This window comes from Penicillium argentinense, assembly GCF_028826775.1.
Source record: "Penicillium argentinense strain IBT 30761 chromosome Unknown utg000009l_segment0_segment0, whole genome shotgun sequence".
Lineage (NCBI taxonomy): Eukaryota > Fungi > Ascomycota > Eurotiomycetes > Eurotiales > Aspergillaceae > Penicillium > Penicillium argentinense.
The window spans coordinates 2696137-2713241 of record NW_026622668.1 but is presented as its reverse complement, the minus strand read 5'-3'; the positions used below and the strand labels follow the sequence as shown (position 1 = coordinate 2713241).

At 53.4% G+C, this 17105-nt stretch overlaps 7 protein-coding genes across 7 annotated transcripts; 3 read left to right on the top strand and 4 right to left on the bottom strand.

The window, feature by feature from the left end:
- Window positions 1–40: 40 nt before the first annotated feature.
- Window positions 41–2152, top strand: N7532_008594 (arrestin family protein; the record flags this gene model as incomplete). Its single annotated transcript, XM_056621086.1, has 6 exons — window positions 41–102; window positions 159–302; window positions 394–712; window positions 798–1131; window positions 1155–1222; window positions 1280–2152. 6 exons carry the CDS (start codon window positions 41–43, stop codon window positions 2150–2152), a joined length of 1800 nt encoding a protein of 599 aa, XP_056471892.1.
- A 1173-nt stretch (window positions 2153–3325) lies between these two features.
- Window positions 3326–5123, top strand: N7532_008593 (PH domain protein; the record flags this gene model as incomplete). The annotated part of the gene is made up of 4 exons (XM_056621085.1): window positions 3326–3451; window positions 3559–3684; window positions 3748–3840; window positions 3894–5123. 4 exons carry the CDS (start codon window positions 3326–3328, stop codon window positions 5121–5123), a joined length of 1575 nt encoding a protein of 524 aa, XP_056471891.1.
- A 301-nt stretch (window positions 5124–5424) lies between these two features.
- On the bottom strand, window positions 5425–6760 carry N7532_008592 (NAD(P)/FAD-dependent oxidoreductase; the record flags this gene model as incomplete). Its single annotated transcript, XM_056621084.1, has 2 exons — window positions 5425–5620; window positions 5673–6760. The coding sequence occupies 2 exons, from the start codon at window positions 6758–6760 to the stop codon at window positions 5425–5427; spliced, it is 1284 nt and encodes a 427-aa protein (XP_056471890.1).
- Window positions 6761–7077: 317 nt separating this feature from the next.
- Window positions 7078–9413, bottom strand: N7532_008591 (Zn(II)2Cys6 transcription factor; the record flags this gene model as incomplete). Its single annotated transcript, XM_056621083.1, has 7 exons — window positions 7078–7500; window positions 7575–8461; window positions 8519–8835; window positions 8890–8946; window positions 9041–9096; window positions 9148–9271; window positions 9331–9413. 7 exons carry the CDS (start codon window positions 9411–9413, stop codon window positions 7078–7080), a joined length of 1947 nt encoding a protein of 648 aa, XP_056471889.1.
- A 511-nt stretch (window positions 9414–9924) lies between these two features.
- Window positions 9925–11042, bottom strand: N7532_008590 (uncharacterized protein; the record flags this gene model as incomplete). The annotated part of the gene is made up of 2 exons (XM_056621082.1): window positions 9925–10864; window positions 10921–11042. The coding sequence occupies 2 exons, from the start codon at window positions 11040–11042 to the stop codon at window positions 9925–9927; spliced, it is 1062 nt and encodes a 353-aa protein (XP_056471888.1).
- A 594-nt stretch (window positions 11043–11636) lies between these two features.
- Window positions 11637–13279, top strand: N7532_008589 (Zn(II)2Cys6 transcription factor domain-containing protein; the record flags this gene model as incomplete). The annotated part of the gene is made up of 3 exons (XM_056621081.1): window positions 11637–11693; window positions 11759–12490; window positions 12578–13279. 3 exons carry the CDS (start codon window positions 11637–11639, stop codon window positions 13277–13279), a joined length of 1491 nt encoding a protein of 496 aa, XP_056471887.1.
- A 773-nt stretch (window positions 13280–14052) lies between these two features.
- Window positions 14053–17087, bottom strand: N7532_008588 (putative telomere silencing protein Zds1; the record flags this gene model as incomplete). Its single annotated transcript, XM_056621080.1, has 2 exons — window positions 14053–14271; window positions 14358–17087. The coding sequence occupies 2 exons, from the start codon at window positions 17085–17087 to the stop codon at window positions 14053–14055; spliced, it is 2949 nt and encodes a 982-aa protein (XP_056471886.1).
- Window positions 17088–17105: the final 18 nt, after the last annotated feature.

Here is a 17105-nt window from a genome sequence, read left to right as displayed (position 1 = left end):
TATCGGCAGCCCGATCGCGGCGCCGGGCAAAAACTTCATCATGGCTCTCAGCTTCTTTAGTGGCGGCGGGAGCGCAAGCAACGCCAAGTACTTCGATATTCGGTGAGTGGGACTCAAGTCGCGTGCGATCGCGAAACGGCCGTGCTTACGCTTCCCAGATTGAATGACGACTACATCGTCTTCCGCGGCAGCGAACATGAGGCTGCCAGCGCCCACCTGAAGGGGACCCTGGTGCTGTGCTTATCGGAGCCCCTCGCCATCAAGCATATCCGACTACAGCTCACCGGCATGTCGCGAGTCTGGTACGTACCAACCCAATGGCCTTCGTGAAGACAAAGACAAAGGCGGAAGGCAATGATCAAAGGAAAATAAACTGACTGAGATGCTTTCCAGCTGGCACTTGCCATCCAGTTCCACCGCCGGTGGCCGCAAATCATGGCGCGAACGAGTCTTTTACGACAAGACCTGGCGATTCCGAGACCCAGGCAAAGGCAAGACCGAGATCTTGGCCGCAGGCAACTACGAATACCCGTTCGACGTCGTCCTTGAGGGTTCCATGCCAGAGAGCGTGGAAGGTCTGTCGGAGACGTGGGTCATGTACCGATTCAAGGCTGAGATCGGGCGCAAGTACGCCAAAGACATTGTGGCGCGCAAGCCGCTGAGAATTATCCGAACACTGGACCCTAGTGCACTGGAACTGTCACATGCAATGGTAAGCAGGAACAGCCCACGTCCAAAAATATACGCCTCGTCCCCATGACGCCATTGGATGCTAACCCCCTGCTCCCTTCTACTAGTCGGTCGACAACATCTGGCCCAACAAGATCGAATACTCCATCAGCACGCCAACTAAAGCGGTCATCTTCGGAACCTCCATTCGCGTTGATTTTAAACTCATCCCTCTCCTGAAGGGCCTACGCATCGGCCAGATTACGTCACAGCTGATCGAGAGCCACGACCTAACCCTTAATCCGGAAGATCCCGACTCCATCCGCAACACTTACAAAATCACCCGAACCATCCTCACCGATGAACATGAGTTGATGGATGATAGCCTCGAGATCATCGACGAAGCGGCGGAGGGATACCAATTTACCCGGTATCTGGACATGCCGCAAACGCTTACCCGGTGTCTGCAGGACACGGATACCAAGGGATTAAAATTCGGCACAAGCTGAAGTTCCGCATTCAACTCCACAATCCCGACGGACACATTAGCGAGGTGGGTTTGGAAATAAGTGTCTATCCATTGGTTTCACCAGTGCTAACCGTCTCGCAGCTGCGTGCGACCCTCCCGGTCTCGATCTTTATTTCCCCGCACATCGCCATCGATGAGAACAACAACATCCGCGATGCCACCCCGCAGGCAACCCGGCGAGCGGCCGACGATCTAGCCCAGCAGGCTCCCCCTCTGTACGGAGATCACCAGTTCGATCAGCTTTACAGCGAGCTGGACCCCAATGGATACCGTACACCAGGACCAGGCAGTGGCGGACCAGGAACACCTTTTGGCCCGCTCAGCCGCAACATCTCTGCAGAAAATCTGGCGTCTATGAATGCGTTGACCAACACCGACATTTCCGCCTCCGCACTACATACTCGCCTGACAAACCTCAACTCGAACAGCGTCAACCACTCCCCCAACGAGCCCGCTCACGAGTCTCCCACGGAGAGCCATCCCAATTCTCGCCAGCTTAATGTTCACTTTGGGGATTACTTCGGTCCCGCTTCTGGTTCGACCTCTCACAGTCCCGGTAGCCCCGAGCTTTCACGGCGGCCGTCGGACGAGGTGGACCATGATCCGATCCCGTCCGGCATGGCCACCCCATTTCACCCTCAATATGCTGAGGTCGAGACGTTGAGCCGAGTCCCCAGCTACTCGACAGCGGTGCGCGCTGCGGTTGGTCCCTGTGACTCCCAGCTTCCCGGTTACGAGGCAGTCATGGCTAGCAGTCTGCCCACGACTCCGGTCTTGCAATCGCCTCAACAGGCCTACCTGCGAAGTGGCCGGACTAGTGGTCGAGCCAGTGGCTTCACTACTCCGCCCACTCCGTTAGAGGTGAATCGACCCGGCTACCTCCACTTTCAGGGCACCAATGCTGATGATGTGGACCGCAGGCTCCGTTTAGTACAAGCGCGCGCTAGAGCATGACCCATCCGGTTTCTTCAAGCACTGTCGCGCTTTCCATCATCTTAATCTCCATCTCCATTTTCCAGCCCTTCAAAAGTCTCTCGTGGAGCCAGTGCTGGCCGCTGGCTCTGGTTACCCCTTGCATCTCTCTTCTCTCGACACAGCGTCTGCGGGCCTGATCTCTGGTTTTTGCATTTCTTTCTCCGGCAGAGATCCTGCCTTCTCGTCGGCGTTCCGGAACCATAGATAGGATGGGATATTTCTTTAGACGGACATGACTACTTGCTTTCACGGAATATGACTTATGAGCCAGCCGGCTGAGAGAGCCAGGCTCTCACGGCATAAGTCACGCACGAATACCTTTTATCTAGACGCATGGTGATTATTCTTGCGTTAAATAATTCGAGTTCTTATAGCTCCAGACCTCATGATCTACTATTTACCTTACTCTAGTATACCAATGATGAACTAGATTTACTCATGACTTCCCATGTTTTTTATTCGTATACACATTGTACATTTTCGTCCGTTGTACCAGACTGATCAATGCTATTGTCCAAGTGGAGCGCCATCTTCCGCGTGCGCAATGTAACCTCCCAAGTTGCCCAGCGTGTCGCGATGCCGCTTTCGATCTTTAGGCGCACAGGGCTCCACTCTTTGTTGTGGTGCCCACCCAAATGCGTAGTACGTGGTGCTGCTAGCAGTCAGTGCGTCGAGCTCCAAAGTGGCTGAGCATCGACACAATTCTAGGAGTCCCTGTCAGGTTCTGCATTTGCCGATGGTGGGATTTGCTGAGGATTATTGTGGGTGTTGGGCAGAAATGTTGGATCGAAGCGTCACCAGAGCAGCGGTGACCTCATAGGCTTTCCAGCGCCGATCACCCTAGGATTCTCAAGCATGCGAAAACAATCCCACCTCGCGATATCCTTTTGTGCCCACCACGCTCAAATTGACCGACCCACCCCCCCCCTCGACTAGTCCGCCTGAAGACTAGCGCTTTCATGGCGATCCGGATTTTAACCACCGCCACAGCTATCATAGACTAATTCCCCATCCGCCCGCACTCGACCTGAACCTCGGAGTCGACAACCCCAGACAACCCCAGACACTCGAACTACCGATAGCTTCTGCGTCTCGATCTTTTGTGACACCAACTCCGATCCTCTTTCCCCGTCTCCTCCCCTGCCATCCGCCATGTCGACCCCGACAAGTCCCGTGGAGCACCAGCTCCCGCAGCGGTCGGCGACGCTGTCCAGCAGCATGACCCGCCGCACGTCGATGAGTGACGATGAGGCTATCCCCGATACCGATAGCAGCCAGGTGTGTCTTCAAATTGGGATTGGATGTTGGAACCGCAGCCCGTGGAAGACCGGTGTGCAGGTCCCCCTCGTGGGTAACAATGCACTAACATCTGCTTGTCCCTCTAGACTACCACCCTTCTTATTGAACGTCTGCGGGCATGGAAGCACACTTGTGGAACCTTGGAAGACTACATGACTGCTACTTCCAAGGTGTCCAAGTCCCAGTCGAAGGACCATGAGAAGATCCTGAAGGTGGGTGAACATATCGATCTGTATACTTGACATGCCCTGTGGCTAATGGAAGGCCGTTGAAAGACCGTCAGTGATCCGTTGAAGGAGAGCCACCATTTTAGCTCCAGTGCCGGAGGTGTGGCAGGTCTAGTTGAGAATATGCGCAACAATTCTCAGGTAGGGACTCTGTCGGACTGAACCACCTTGTACATTCACTAAGTTGCCTGAAGGGTATGGTCAACATGTACCTTGATACCGAAAAGAACCTGAAGGGCAGCGTGCTCCCGACTCTGGAACGCCTCCACAAAGAGATCAAGAACAAGTCCAAGGAGCTGAAGTCTGGAGCTGCCAAGGGAGCCAAGGCCGTGGAGAAGGCTCGCCAGCTGACCCAGAAGCACATCGAGCTCCTCGGCCAGAACTCCGCCTCTTACGATGCCGCTGCGGGCAACAAGATCGAAACCGCTCATGACCCCTACATCCTGAAGCGTGGTATCAACCACCGTTTGAACAAGCAGGTCACTGAGGAGAACAACCACCGAAATGATATCCTCGCCGTGCAGAACTCGTTCCAGCAGTTCGAAGCGCACGTTTTGCAGACCCTGCAGAGTGCTCTGGAGCAATTCTTCCAGCTGATGGGTGGCCAACTCGACCGCCAGCGTGCTATGTATGGCGATATCCTGGCTACTGCTCAGCGTATCCCGCCTGATTTTGAGTGGGTGAACTTTGTGGTTCGAAACGACGCAACCCTCGTGAACCCCGATTCGCCGCCGCGCTCATTTGAGAGCATTACCTTCCCCAATATGGACCACCGATCCACGCAGCCTCTGATTGAGGGCTCTTTGGAGCGCCGCTCGCGCGCTGTTATCAAGGGCTACAGCACGGGCTACTACGTCGTTACCCCTGCCCGCTACCTGCACGAATTCAAGGACAACGACGACTTCCGCCGCGATCCCACCCCGGAGCTGTCGCTGTATCTGCCCGACTGCATTGTGGGTGCCATTGACGGCGTCAAATTTAACGTCAAGGGCAAGGATGTCTCGAGTGGCAAGGTCGGTAACGCTTTCCACACCACGACAGAGCTCAGCTTCAAGGCCCACACTGCTAGCGATGCCGAGAAGTGGTGGACCGTTATCAAGGACGCCACTCGCGGTCCCACCCCGGCTCCGACCCTTTCTATGCCCACTGCCACCTCCCCCACGGGCTCGGCTGTCCCTACCAGCCCTGCCGGTAGCACTACTCAGAACAACCCTCCTGTCTACTCCGAGAAGGAGAAGGAAGCCACCGCTACTAGCCCTGTAGAGGCAACGGCTGCTTCTCCGGCTACCGATACAAAGGAGAAAGCACCAAGCCCTGGCATCAGCCGTACTGCTAGCACTGCTAGCCACTTCCACACCTCTCCCGGTGGATCGGCTGTCCAGGAGACCTCCGAGAAGCCCGCTGAGAAGTCCGAGAAGTCCTAAATAAAATATACATCCCCCTTTCGGTCTACACGTCTTTTAGTCTCCTGTCTATGCTGTTTGAGTCTCCGACACATATGCATCGGATTCTCTCCTTGATGCACAGCCAGCTTCATTTCCATTCTTCTCTCGTTCTCAAACTGTCTAGCTCATCAATATATTTGAGCGCGTCTTCTGTGATCTGAGCTATCAGCTCAGCTAGTTTTTGAATGCATGTCGCCTTCATACATATTGCCTAATTACCGCAAACACCATTTAATTCATGATCTTCAAACTTAGTTGCGATTCTTCTCGTCCTTCGTATTTACAGCTTCGACTTTTCCAGATCACTGAGCTTTCTCAGAGGAGGGCCGGCACGGCTACCGTCACCCGCCATGTTGTACTCCTTAGAGTCACCAGGAGACGGAAGCAATCTCCACTTCTCACGAAGATCCTTGGACGCCTTGCCCTCGAAGCAGTCTGCGATATAATTGCCGAGGACAGGAAGGAATTTGAATCCACTGTTTTTGATTAGCATTTCTAACTTTCCTGCAAGGAAATTATAGTGCTTACTGTCCAGCTCCACCGGTAGCCACAAACAGACCCTTCAGGCTCGGGTGGTCATCGATAATAAAGTCACCCTTGGGGGTATCGGTGTACCAGCACAGACGACGGTTCGACCAAGGCCGATTTGCAAATTTTGGGAAGAAGCGACGCAGGCCGTCACGCAGACCATCATCGGCGTCGTCGGGGATGTATCCAGTCTGTGCATTGCTGCTTTGCAGTTTGGGCGAAGAAATTGTTCTGTTACCATCGTTGGAGGTTGTCGTCTCATTGGCATAGCCGTATCCATGGCGGGCAAGCTTGAGAATGTTCGATCCAGGGGTGGGCGGGAAGCAGAAGATACCAGTGCTCATGTTGATCATGACGGGCGTATTTTCCAGGGCCCGAGCTTCTTCTTGGGTCAACTGGATGAATCCAACCGGCTGACCGGAAGACGAAGCAGCGTGTGCAACATTCAGGAGTCTATTCGTCCAAGCACCGGTGCTGAGAATGACCTGGGACGCGCGAATGGTTCCACCACTAAGCACGTTGACGCCGACAACACGAGAGCCTTCCTGTAGCAAGGAGAGGACGGTGCCGCGGGGTCCAGTAATTATTGAAATGCCCTCCACGCTGCATCGAGAAGCCAGCTTCTGGATACTGCCCGCAGCATCGGCCCAGCCGCCTCGCCGATTGAGGTACCCGTTCAGACCAGAGAGGTTGGACTGGATGTTCGGATATGACTTGAGGAGCTGGGTCGCATCAGGCAGATCCTCTACTGTGCCTCCATTTGCCTTGACAGTCGCGGCAGACTTTGCAATCCAGTCATTGTTGGCGTCCTCTGATAGAAGAGCGAAACCGGACTCGTAGTAATGGTCGGCGTACTCAGTCTTCCACCCTTGGTAAGCCTCGGCGGCCATTTTGCAATACAACGGATCCGCATAGTCAATTCGAATAATGCGGGAAATATCCACGCTGCTTCCATCGACTGCAGGAGGTGTGTAGCGGTCCAATACTGTGATGTCGCTGTATCCGCGCTGCTTGAGCTCTAGCGCCGTGGACAGACCGAAGACGCCAGCGCCCACGATGATGATTGACTCGCTTTTTGATGTGGGCATTTGCGTCTTGGTATATTTGAGATGTGGATTTGAGGATTAGAATTGTCGGATGATGCGATTATCGAAATGATAGAGGGTGGAGGGTTTTGTCAGGAAAACCCGGTTCGAACCCGGCTCAGAACCGGCCCTTGGCACCCGGGGAAGACGGAAACGGGCCGGGTGCCGGGTGAGGTATAGAAACCCATTTGATCGAGATTGAAACTGATATTGACGCTAATGAAGGTGTGGTTACTATGCTTACCCTGGATTTACACTTAGCCAATCCTCAAAGGCCCTCCCGTAATCTTGAAGTTGCAAGAACAATGTGTCTCCACCATTCAAATCCATGACAGGGTCTTCCGGGAGTCCCGGCATGTCCATTGCTGAAGACATTTGGCCCAGTGATTCTTGTCCCTGTGTAGAATGCTCGGCTTGTTCGGGGGGAATGTCACACATTCAGACGCCACAGTCTTGTGGCCCGAGAGACCGGCGGATCCAATAAGGGCGAAGTCGGGCTCACCAATCCCTCCAGCAGATGACAGGCCTGAGCTCCTAGCACTATCATTAGCCAGTAAGGGTCCGAGAATATCTTTTGTATGGTCAATCGATTTACTGGCGTGGGGATAAATCAAGATTTTCCATAGTAGCTGGACGTTTATTGACCATTTGGGGCGACCGCTAGAGTCACCTGCTGCTGAGCCGGGCTCAGTCATTAACCCTCCGGGGGAGATACTGCCTCGAAGCTGTTCCAGATGTTGGGCCTGGTCAAATCGAAGCTGTTAGCAAATTCCGAGAAGATAGCTGGAGTATCAAGATAGCTGAAGTATCAATATACCTGCCGACGAATATGCGGCCATCTATGACCCATGGCTCTCAAAAATCGAAGACACTTCTCGAAGCCTGTTTGTGCCTTTTTACTAAACGCTTCGTCTTCAGTGAAGCTGTGTTGAAGGTATATAGTAGCCACTATAGACACACAGTGGCCTAACGTCGGGTCGGATATTTCGAATGCTTTGTTTTCCACAAGATCGAGGAAATGCACTATCCAGCCCGAATGGAGAGTGAGCTGTTCGAACGAGTTTCGAAGGAATGACTGCGGCATTATCCTTCGGAAATTTCTCAATCGCATAGACAGAAGAAATGGATGGTTCAAAATGCATGGAACAGCATGCCAGGCTAGCTGGAAAAATAACCAAGGGCCCCAGTAGTCGCGATGTGCGTGTAGATCCTCCGAGGAATGATCTTGGAACCGGCTTGCGTGTAACCGAAACTGCAGCGGCATGCAGCTCTCATGCTCGGTGTGTCGATATGTTATCATTGTATAATCAGATTGCGGATGCCATGGAGGGTGTGCGTCGATGCGATGGTCTGTTGCGTATTTGCACGCCAGAGCCCATAGCTCACTGGTGTGCATGTTGGCCGTATTGATTCCAAAGTCGAGCCTCAAGCCGCCGCCCCCTTTCCGAAAGTCCTTTCGCGAAATCATTGTTTCAAATACTGGCGAGGCGAGGCCATCGGCGCTGGTCTTCTCATTGTCTCTGGGTGGAAAAGTGCATATATTGCCTTGTAGATTCTGGAGCATTATCACACTTGCGTGGCATAATTTGCGTTCATCCTGCTCCTTGTCCAAGCGATTGATAAACCTCAGTTCGCCTATTTGGGTGGCACCAATGAAATAGTCAGCCATTCGGGAATGGAATCCAGACCGTATCAAATTGCCAGCTAGAGATTTCTGTTAGTTTATATTGCGAACATTCTGACTGCATTGGGACCCATTACCTGTATATTCCAGCATGCTGAGAAGGCAAAGAGTCTGAATCGTAGACAGCTCCACTGTTCCGTCGGTCAGACGTGCCATAACTATTTGGCAAGCCTTTTGCGTCTGGCTTTGAATTTTCGCCTCTAATTGGCTTTCTGCGGTGCCACTTCCTTGAAATCGAAGGCCTAAAGCCTCCATGGCAAGGACAAGTTCCGGATCTCGTCTTCCAAAAGAGTTCGAATTGATGTTCTTGGGGAATAAAAGTATTGGCTGTGCATTGCAAAAAGTGAAATAAAGATCAATTGCAGACCGCGGGGGTTCATGTAAAGGGAAAGTTCTGTGATCTGTCAGCACACGAATCAATGTGTAAAACGGCAATATTCCAACTTACCTTGTCATGGCAATCTCTGGAGAAGCCTCTGAGCTTGCATACCGAGACTCCTGTATCCTATCCATCGTCTGGAATGGAAGTCTGTCTGCCTGCGATCCTTGGTTGCTGAACCCAAATCAGACAAGTTCAAAGAGCACTGGTGAGTACTTACGCAACAATTTCGACGAGCTGTTCGAGCTTCGACTCGATTCGCGAAACACGATCTTCCTAAAGGGGACTATGAGACCTGGTAGGCTCAAGCAAGCTGGAGATACGTACTATATTCTTTGCAAAATCCGACCCTTCTTCAACAGCTTCTGATCCCGTGTACACGCACTTCTGGCCCAGCCGCTCACAGAAGGAGCAAATGGGTTTTTCGCCGGGGCATCTTGTCTTCTTGCGTCTACATTGTTGTCAGTATGGGGCCGTAGATCAGGCATGGACTAGTGGAGCTGCGCGTACCGACATGGTTCGCAGGCTTGCCGGGCGCGTTTGGCCGGGCGCCCGTCCTCGGAGGGGGCCCTTCTTGAGGGGGATGTTGCCATGAAAGCCGAGTCCAACTCAGCTTACTCAACAAGATGGCCTGGAGTCCGAAGGATCCTGGACTAGGCGGTTGGCTTGAAAGAAGGATCCAGTCGTAAGTGAAGAGTAGACCGGATGCGGCCCGGCCAGAAAAGGCGCCGGGGCGGAAGCGGGTATTTTCAAGTTGGCCCAGGTGCGGCTGTCGAAGAGCCGCGCCTCCCCTTCGCCCTTGACCACTCATGCACCAGCCAAATCAGCCCAGGGGGCCTGCGATAGCCAGATTCGGGTCCAACAAAGCAACTCTCATCACAACTGTCATCAAGGACCGGGAGGTTACCGAACTCGGGGGCAATCGCCAGGCATGGTTGAATGATTTATTCTAGCAAGAGCACGATAGATAGCACATATTGTTGCATGAAAAACAACCTGACTCAAACAGAAGCTCGCTAGAACGCACAACAAATTCACATAAACACAACATCATAGATATATCCAAACCAAGTTAAATGGAAGAGATCACTAAAAACACTCTCCCTACACTTCATTCGCCAGCAGCACATCCTCCTTGCTATACCCTCGATTCTTCACATTCGAGGCGGTCCCCTCGGCAAAGCTGCCCTGGCAAGCAGGCCACCTCTCCGGATTTTCCCAGTACTTCTCATGCGAAGCCTGGCCCTTGAACAGGCCCTCCAGATCGAGCGGATCGATAAAAGTCTCCCATCGATCCCGGCGATCCCTCCAGCCAGGTCCGATCCGCTCAATTCGAGCATCGGTCCCCAGATAACGATTCTTCTCCCTCGGAATATACCGACCGGGATGAAGTAGATTGAGCCAATAGGTAAATATGAGCATGGGGCCCAGCTCGAACGCATAGAGATACCACTCATTGCTGAGAATGGGTCCGCAATTCTCGGTGCAGCCGAGTTTATCGAACATCTCGAAAGATTCGATGGCACGGAAGATACAGCGGAGGACGACAAATGCCGATGTCCCGTATAGGCTGAAGCAGACGATCTGCACGTTGCGGCTCACTTTGCGGGCCTTCGCGGCTCGACGATGCACAGTGGCGACGATCATTATGACCAGCATTTCTACTACCGCTTGCAGGATGAGACCGGCCGCGATCAGCTGGCCACCCTTCTTATATTCATCCAACTCGTCTCCGGCAGCTGCGTTTTTGGCTGCTCCGGCTGCAGTCATGCCTTCGACCGCCGCACCGAGGTAGACGAAGAAAACAAGCACGCGGTTCGGGTTGAGGACTGCGTGCATGGGGAGATAGTTCATCAGTCGGCCCACGATGTTGTATGCGGCGGCGGAGTAGACTGGTGGAGCCAGGTATATGAACACTGCCTGGGCGATGTAGAGGCCCAGGTGATCTGGGTAGTAGCTCGAGATGCAGCGGAGGATCCATCCAATAGTGAAAATGATTCCTCCCCAGGAGATGAAGAAGGTGATGCGCCAGAATCGATAGCGGCTGTTATTGCGATGTCAGTATTTGCATCTCTCGGCAATTTAGCAAGAGAAACGAACATGTTCTGCAGGGTGTGGAGAATCAAAGAGATGGCCACGAGGGCAGCAAAGACCGCCGGCAGAATATGGCTGGGCTCGTATAGATAGTAGCCATGCGGCTTTTCTTTCCCATCGATAGCCATGGTGAGCGAGTGTGAAGAACAGGAAACTTGAGCGGATGAGCTTCCATCGGAATTCTATCCCCTTTAAAGTACATTTCGACTGCCCTGATCGACTATGTGGAACGGGATGAATATTCTGGTGAAGCGCTACATCCTACCAAGATGGGCAGTGATCGCCCGGAGGCGCAGAAGGACTGCCAGGCTAGCATCGTCCCCAATCGGGCCCTTGGTAAGTAGTTGCCCTAAATACGACAAGTGACTACCTTAAGTAGAACTACCAAAAGAAGGTGAACAACCCTAAAACGGGCGGCATGGTATATTCTCCGGGCCCAATCAGAGCTCCACAGCCCGCCTGGCAGCGGCACATGCGACCCAACACGGTTAGCAGCGCCGCCAAGAGAAGCTCCCAAGATGACAAGATGGCGCAGCTTCAGCCCCAACTTCTCGAATTACTCCCCTCCATCCCTTTTAGCGCGCCGGCGGACGCAATTTCAAACCGAGAACAGGGCATTTGAGAAGCTCGGGACTCGGAAAATAGCTTCGTGACATCAACTCGCGTGCAACCAGTGATCCACTGCAGCAGGGTCTACAGATCAGATCAGATAGGGATCCACCATGCCTGGCGTGCCGACAGGGCGGGCCTGCGATGCCTGTCGCAAGCAGAAGAAAAAGGTCCGCTGCAATTTTCCTAATTGGTATACACCCGGCGACGATTCAGGGACTGATTGTGGCAACAGTGTGATGAAAAGCAACCATCCTGTGCACGCTGTCTACGCCTGAAGATTCCCTGTGTGGGATCGGGCCAGCTGCGGTTCAAATTTCAGGAGGAGAAGTATTACTCCACGCGGGCGAAGAAGCAACAAGCTCTGGTGTGGTCAACAAGTGGATCGGACTCGTCTTTATCACAGGCTTCCTCGCCGCCGTCAACGGTTACGCCTCCAGCAAAGCAAAGAAAAGCTCCAGTAGCAAGATACAACGCTCGTGGACCACCAGAGTCCCCGCAGCCAGTCCCAGGCAATGAGCTCTCCTCGATGGCGAGTGCATTCATTGCTACGATTAAACGCACGACCGACCTGCGGTATAACCTATGGTGGTCATTCGGACTGTGGCTTGAAGATGTACCCCGACGACTCGGCACGAACGAGGCGCTGGACCGTGCGGTGGATGCACTGACTACCGCGCATGCCGGGTTCTCCTGCAATCAAGCTGTCTCGATGGAGACGCTATCAAAATACTCCCAAGCGCTCCGCACGCTCAGTGTGTACCTGGATGACCGGGTCCATGCGCAAGCATCCAGTACACTAGGTGCGGTCATGATCCTATTAATGTGTCAGATGTTCATGGGTCCCTCCAGTCGAATGTTCTCGGGACATGCAGAAGGTGCAGCGCAGATCCTCAAAGCGCGGAAAGACTTTGGACCGCGTGATCTGTTCGAGGCGAAACTGTTCTTGTCCCTCCGTGGTAGTGTTGTAAGTTGCACTTTTCCCCCTTCTCGTAGTACATGATGGATTTCTACCTTCTATATAAAACTCCTCCTATACTGATGATTTAACTAGCTATTCGAGGGCATTTTCAATGAACGAATTGATCTCACTCCAGAGGAATGGGATACCCTTGTGAGAAGCGACTACGATAGCTCAACACCAGACGGCCAAATATTAGCTTGCTTGGCCAAAGCCCCTAGCCTGATGCGGCGCGGCCGTAAAGCTCTCTGCACCGGCGCCGACACAGTTGATGTCCGCGACGAAGTCTGGACAGTATACCAAGAATGCAAAATGAACCTCAGCGTCCTCAAACACCGATCTGTCGAAAACGACTTTTCGGAAATGTACAATGCCGCCAGTCCCAGCGGGCGGAAATTCATCATCGAGTTCGGCTTTGCCCATTTCCAGCGCTCGTATGGCATTGGTCTGGCCTGTACGCTGGTCTTCAATTGCATCCTGACCGCACTGGATGCTCATGATGGCGCGACCAAGTTTGACGCCGATTACCTCTCCGAGGAAATTCTTGACCTGGCCAAACGCTCCGTGATCTGGAGACCCATTGGTGCGGGCTATCTCATGATTTGCGTGTCGGCTGCTTGGGCTGCAACTTCAGATGAGTCGTTGCAGAGGAGATTGCTGGTTCATGCAAAGGAATTCAACAACGACTTCAGGATACGCGACTCTTTAGTTCTTGAGAAAGAGATGCAATGGACGAAAGAGCATTTGTGCCTTGGAAGGTCATTTGCGCATTCTGGGCTGTTAGAGTATCAGTGAAGCGGAAGATGGACATCACCATGGGCCATGAATTTACGAGTACGAATACCCACTGCATCATAGTAACTATCTACCAAAGTTAGAGCATTTACGAGAGCGAGTCTTTTTACGTGCCTGCATGTATCTACAAGTTCAAGAACTGGATCAACCGCCAAATTGCTGTCATAACCATAGGCTAAATCCCACCATACTGGGCTCTGCTCAGGTCATAGAATGAAGAGGGTAAGAGTTTAAGGGAATACAAAAATGCTCCGGTCTGTATGGACTCAAAGTAGACCACGACAAACAGAGCGGCAAAAGGAAAACGCAAAGAAACAAACCCCAGACGCTATGCGAAGAGACAAATCAGACCATGTGTGCGAACAAACTATATGGCAATGCAGTGACAGGCCAGGCCCTCGAGAGCCAGAAACCCCAGCCCCGAAAGGCCAGGACTGGGGAAAGCCACACGAAACACGAGGCCGAAAAGTATGTGTAACAGGATGCCCTGATGTGATACTGCTTTGGACAAATCCTGGAATGCCGGCATGTGCGGGAAAGTAAAAGATACGAACCCATGGCGGGGTTGGTCCGATAGTCAGAAATTGGGGGGGGGGGGGGAGGGGGGGAGGATAAAGGAAAGGGTGTGAAAGAAGCCATAATGATTGGATGAACAAGGCTTGTGTACAAGGTCTAGGTCAACCAAGACTGATAAACGTGTGGGTATTTCCTTGAGTGCAGAACAAGAAAGCAGATTGGCAGGCAAAAGAATGAGTGAAGACGCCGGTCATGATTCACCACATATCATCGTCATCGTCGTCATCCAGCTGGGCATCATGACCGAAGGAAGAGTGCCCATACTGGTAATGTCCCGAGTCGTAGGCATGGCCGTTCTCATAGCCGTGTTTACCATTCCTTCCGTGGGACTGGTACCGATCGTGCGGGTCGTCGTCGTAGTCATACATGGATGGGTCATCATATGCACTATCCCCGTATTGTTGTTGCTCTTGTGCCTGTTCAAAGAAGAAAAAATCTCGGTTAGCCACTCCTGAAACTCGATGACGTTCGTGTCGACGGAATTTTCTTTTTCTTCTTCAACAGACTTCTCGACAGTCGTTTCTTCTGGGCTATCTTCAAGTTCGGTACTCACCTCTTGATATCGCTGGTATTGGAGGTACTCATCTGGCTGGTCCCTTGACTTTGAGGACCGCTGGGATCCAGAGGATGCAACCATCATGTGAGGGTGCATCTGCTGCACCTTCTCCAGATATGAGTACATGAAGTTGCTCAACAATACCTGAGAGTAGAGAGCACGTCGGGGATTGGCAAGCTTGATGTGGGCCATCCGGTAGATTGCTCGTTCTTCCAAAATGGAAAATCGAGTCCAAGGATAGTCGATGTCCGCACGCAATTCCCGCATGGGGGGATCAGGGGATAGGTTGCGGGAAGAGTTCTTCCGGTGGTGGCCCTCTCCACTGTGCTTCTTTCGACCACCACCAAAGATTGATGAGAAGATCCCGTCTTTCTCTTTCTTTGATTCTCCCGAGGCTCTCCGAACGCCATCCTTCCGTCGCTCTTCCTCCAATTTCGGGTCGAGACGATCCAGAATGAGGCTTTCCCTGCCTCGTGAGCTATTGTCCATGGAAGTCGGCGGTGGCGCCTCTGATTTCGCATTGGTATGGATCTTGTCAGAAAACTTCGACTTCGACTTTTTGGAGTCGCCATCTTTATCCTTCTTTTTATCTTTCTCTTCGCTGCCCAGGAGCCAATGCCAGCTGGACTTGCGGCCGCCTTCCGATTCTTTCTTCGATTTCTTGCCCTCGGATTTGCGCTCCTCGGACTTGCGCTGTTCCTCGGGCATGGTCGGGATAAATGAGAGACTATCCGTCCGGGTATTATTGCCAGGTATCATCTGAGGATTATTGGTGAAATCGTTAAGGGTCGTTGTGGTCGTATCCTTGCGTTGTCCGCTCATCAAAGACCGCTTGTTGGGAGCTGAATCATGGGTTGACGAAGTCTTTGCTGAATATGACGAGGGTACATCGCGTTCGGTAGTTCGACTCGTGGGGGACTGTTGGCTTGGTTGTCCGCGATTAGAATCCGCAGGTGGGGTTTCGACGATTTCCGGGACAGTCTGTTCGGATTGCGGGGTGTTTGCCGTGGATCGCCCATTCGAACTGATGCGAGAATGCCATTGTCGGGCATAGGGCGCAGCGTTCGCCTTTTCCGCAGAATCCAGCCGGTCAGAAGCAAAATCTGGGTGTGTCGCAGCAGCCTTGGCCTCCTCCTTCTCGGCCTCGGGGTTGTCCAATATCGAATCAAATGTCGAACCGATGGTACTGCCAGAGGCATAGGCCGCACTACGGGAGGAATTCGAGAGAGCGCGGGATGGTCGAGAGGCAGAGGAAGAAGACGAATCGGTGGACACGCGCGTAGATCCAAGAATTGGCTGGTCGTCGGACAGCGGTTTGGCTGGAGCTGCCGATCCGGCCGACTCGGACAAGCCCCTCCCCACTCGCTTCGAGTAAGGAGGCTTTTCACCTTTTTTCAAGCTTCCTTTCTTGTATTGTGTCCGGGTCGATCTTCGCAGGCTGTGGCCAGGCGGAGCCGGAGGCAAAATCGGTTTGTCTTCGCTTGCAGTGATGCTGGCATTTTGCATTTCCCGCACCAGGGAATCCTGGGATGCTGGTTTCGAGTCGTCCACCAAGGTTTCCAGCTCCTGCAGATTGGGGCTCAGCATGCCATCCCGCCGACTCGAATGCGATCGTTGACGCTCTAGCCGTTCCGCACCGTCCGTGTAGCCCGACGAGTTGTCGATTTGTCGAGAGAGCATCGACCGTTTGCGACGGAGCCCGCTTCCTGATCCCTGCCGCTCCGGCCCAAGAGCCGAGAAATCGCCCGATTTCCGTTTAATGAGGTCGGCTTTGCTTTCGAGAAATGACTTGAACTCCTTCGGTGCCAGTTCGGGGTGCAGGCTTGCCGGGACCCAGAACAACCGCGAGGCATCGTTTTCGTCGGCCGATGGGGAGGGAGGTAGGGACGGGATTGGGAGGTTATTGCTGCCGTAGGATGGAAGATCAGGGTCGCCCGTCGCTGCGACATCCATGGACATGCGTCGGATGGCAGCGAGGTTGTTTAACTCCTGGACCACCGCGGCTGGATCGGACTCATAATCGATATCGTTCAGAGGGAAGGAGGCGGTTGCGGTTTCCGACGGTGATCGCGTGGAGTCTGGCGATCCGGGTTCACTATCACGGTCGTAAGACCGATGTCCCACGGGCGGCGGCCGAAGGTGTCCATTTGTGTGCTTGGGCTGTCCCTCGACCGGCGAGTTCTGGGGTGGTGTGGATGTCAAGTTGGCGGGGGAAGACTCGGACGCTGCGGAGGCTCGCGGAATCGTAGTTATTGACTCGCCGAGGGGGGATGCGATATAGCTGAGGCGTCTGGGATCATTGCGATCGTAGTCATCGTCGTACATGTGCCCGATGGCTTCCGTCACATGGTGGCTTGGATCGCTGATCGAGAGATGGGGTGAGTGGCCTCTCCGCGTCGTGTGTCCTCCGCCAGCCTCAGGGGCACTCGTGGAAGCCTGTGTGGGGCGAGGGAGGTCAGTCTCATTGTCCCCAGTATCGTCCGGGACCCGATGGGCAGTCAATGCGGCCGATCCAACAGCGGCAGAGACTCGCTGATCGCCAGGACGAGGAGGGGGGTCGGCCGTAAAGGCGAGGCCAGCATCAGGCACTGGGCCTGAATGGCTGTCCCTCCTCGGCGATGAGGAAGAGACCAGGGGGATGAGGGAGAGAGGGAGACTTGAGGAACGCACCTGCATGGGAACCAGCTCTACAGG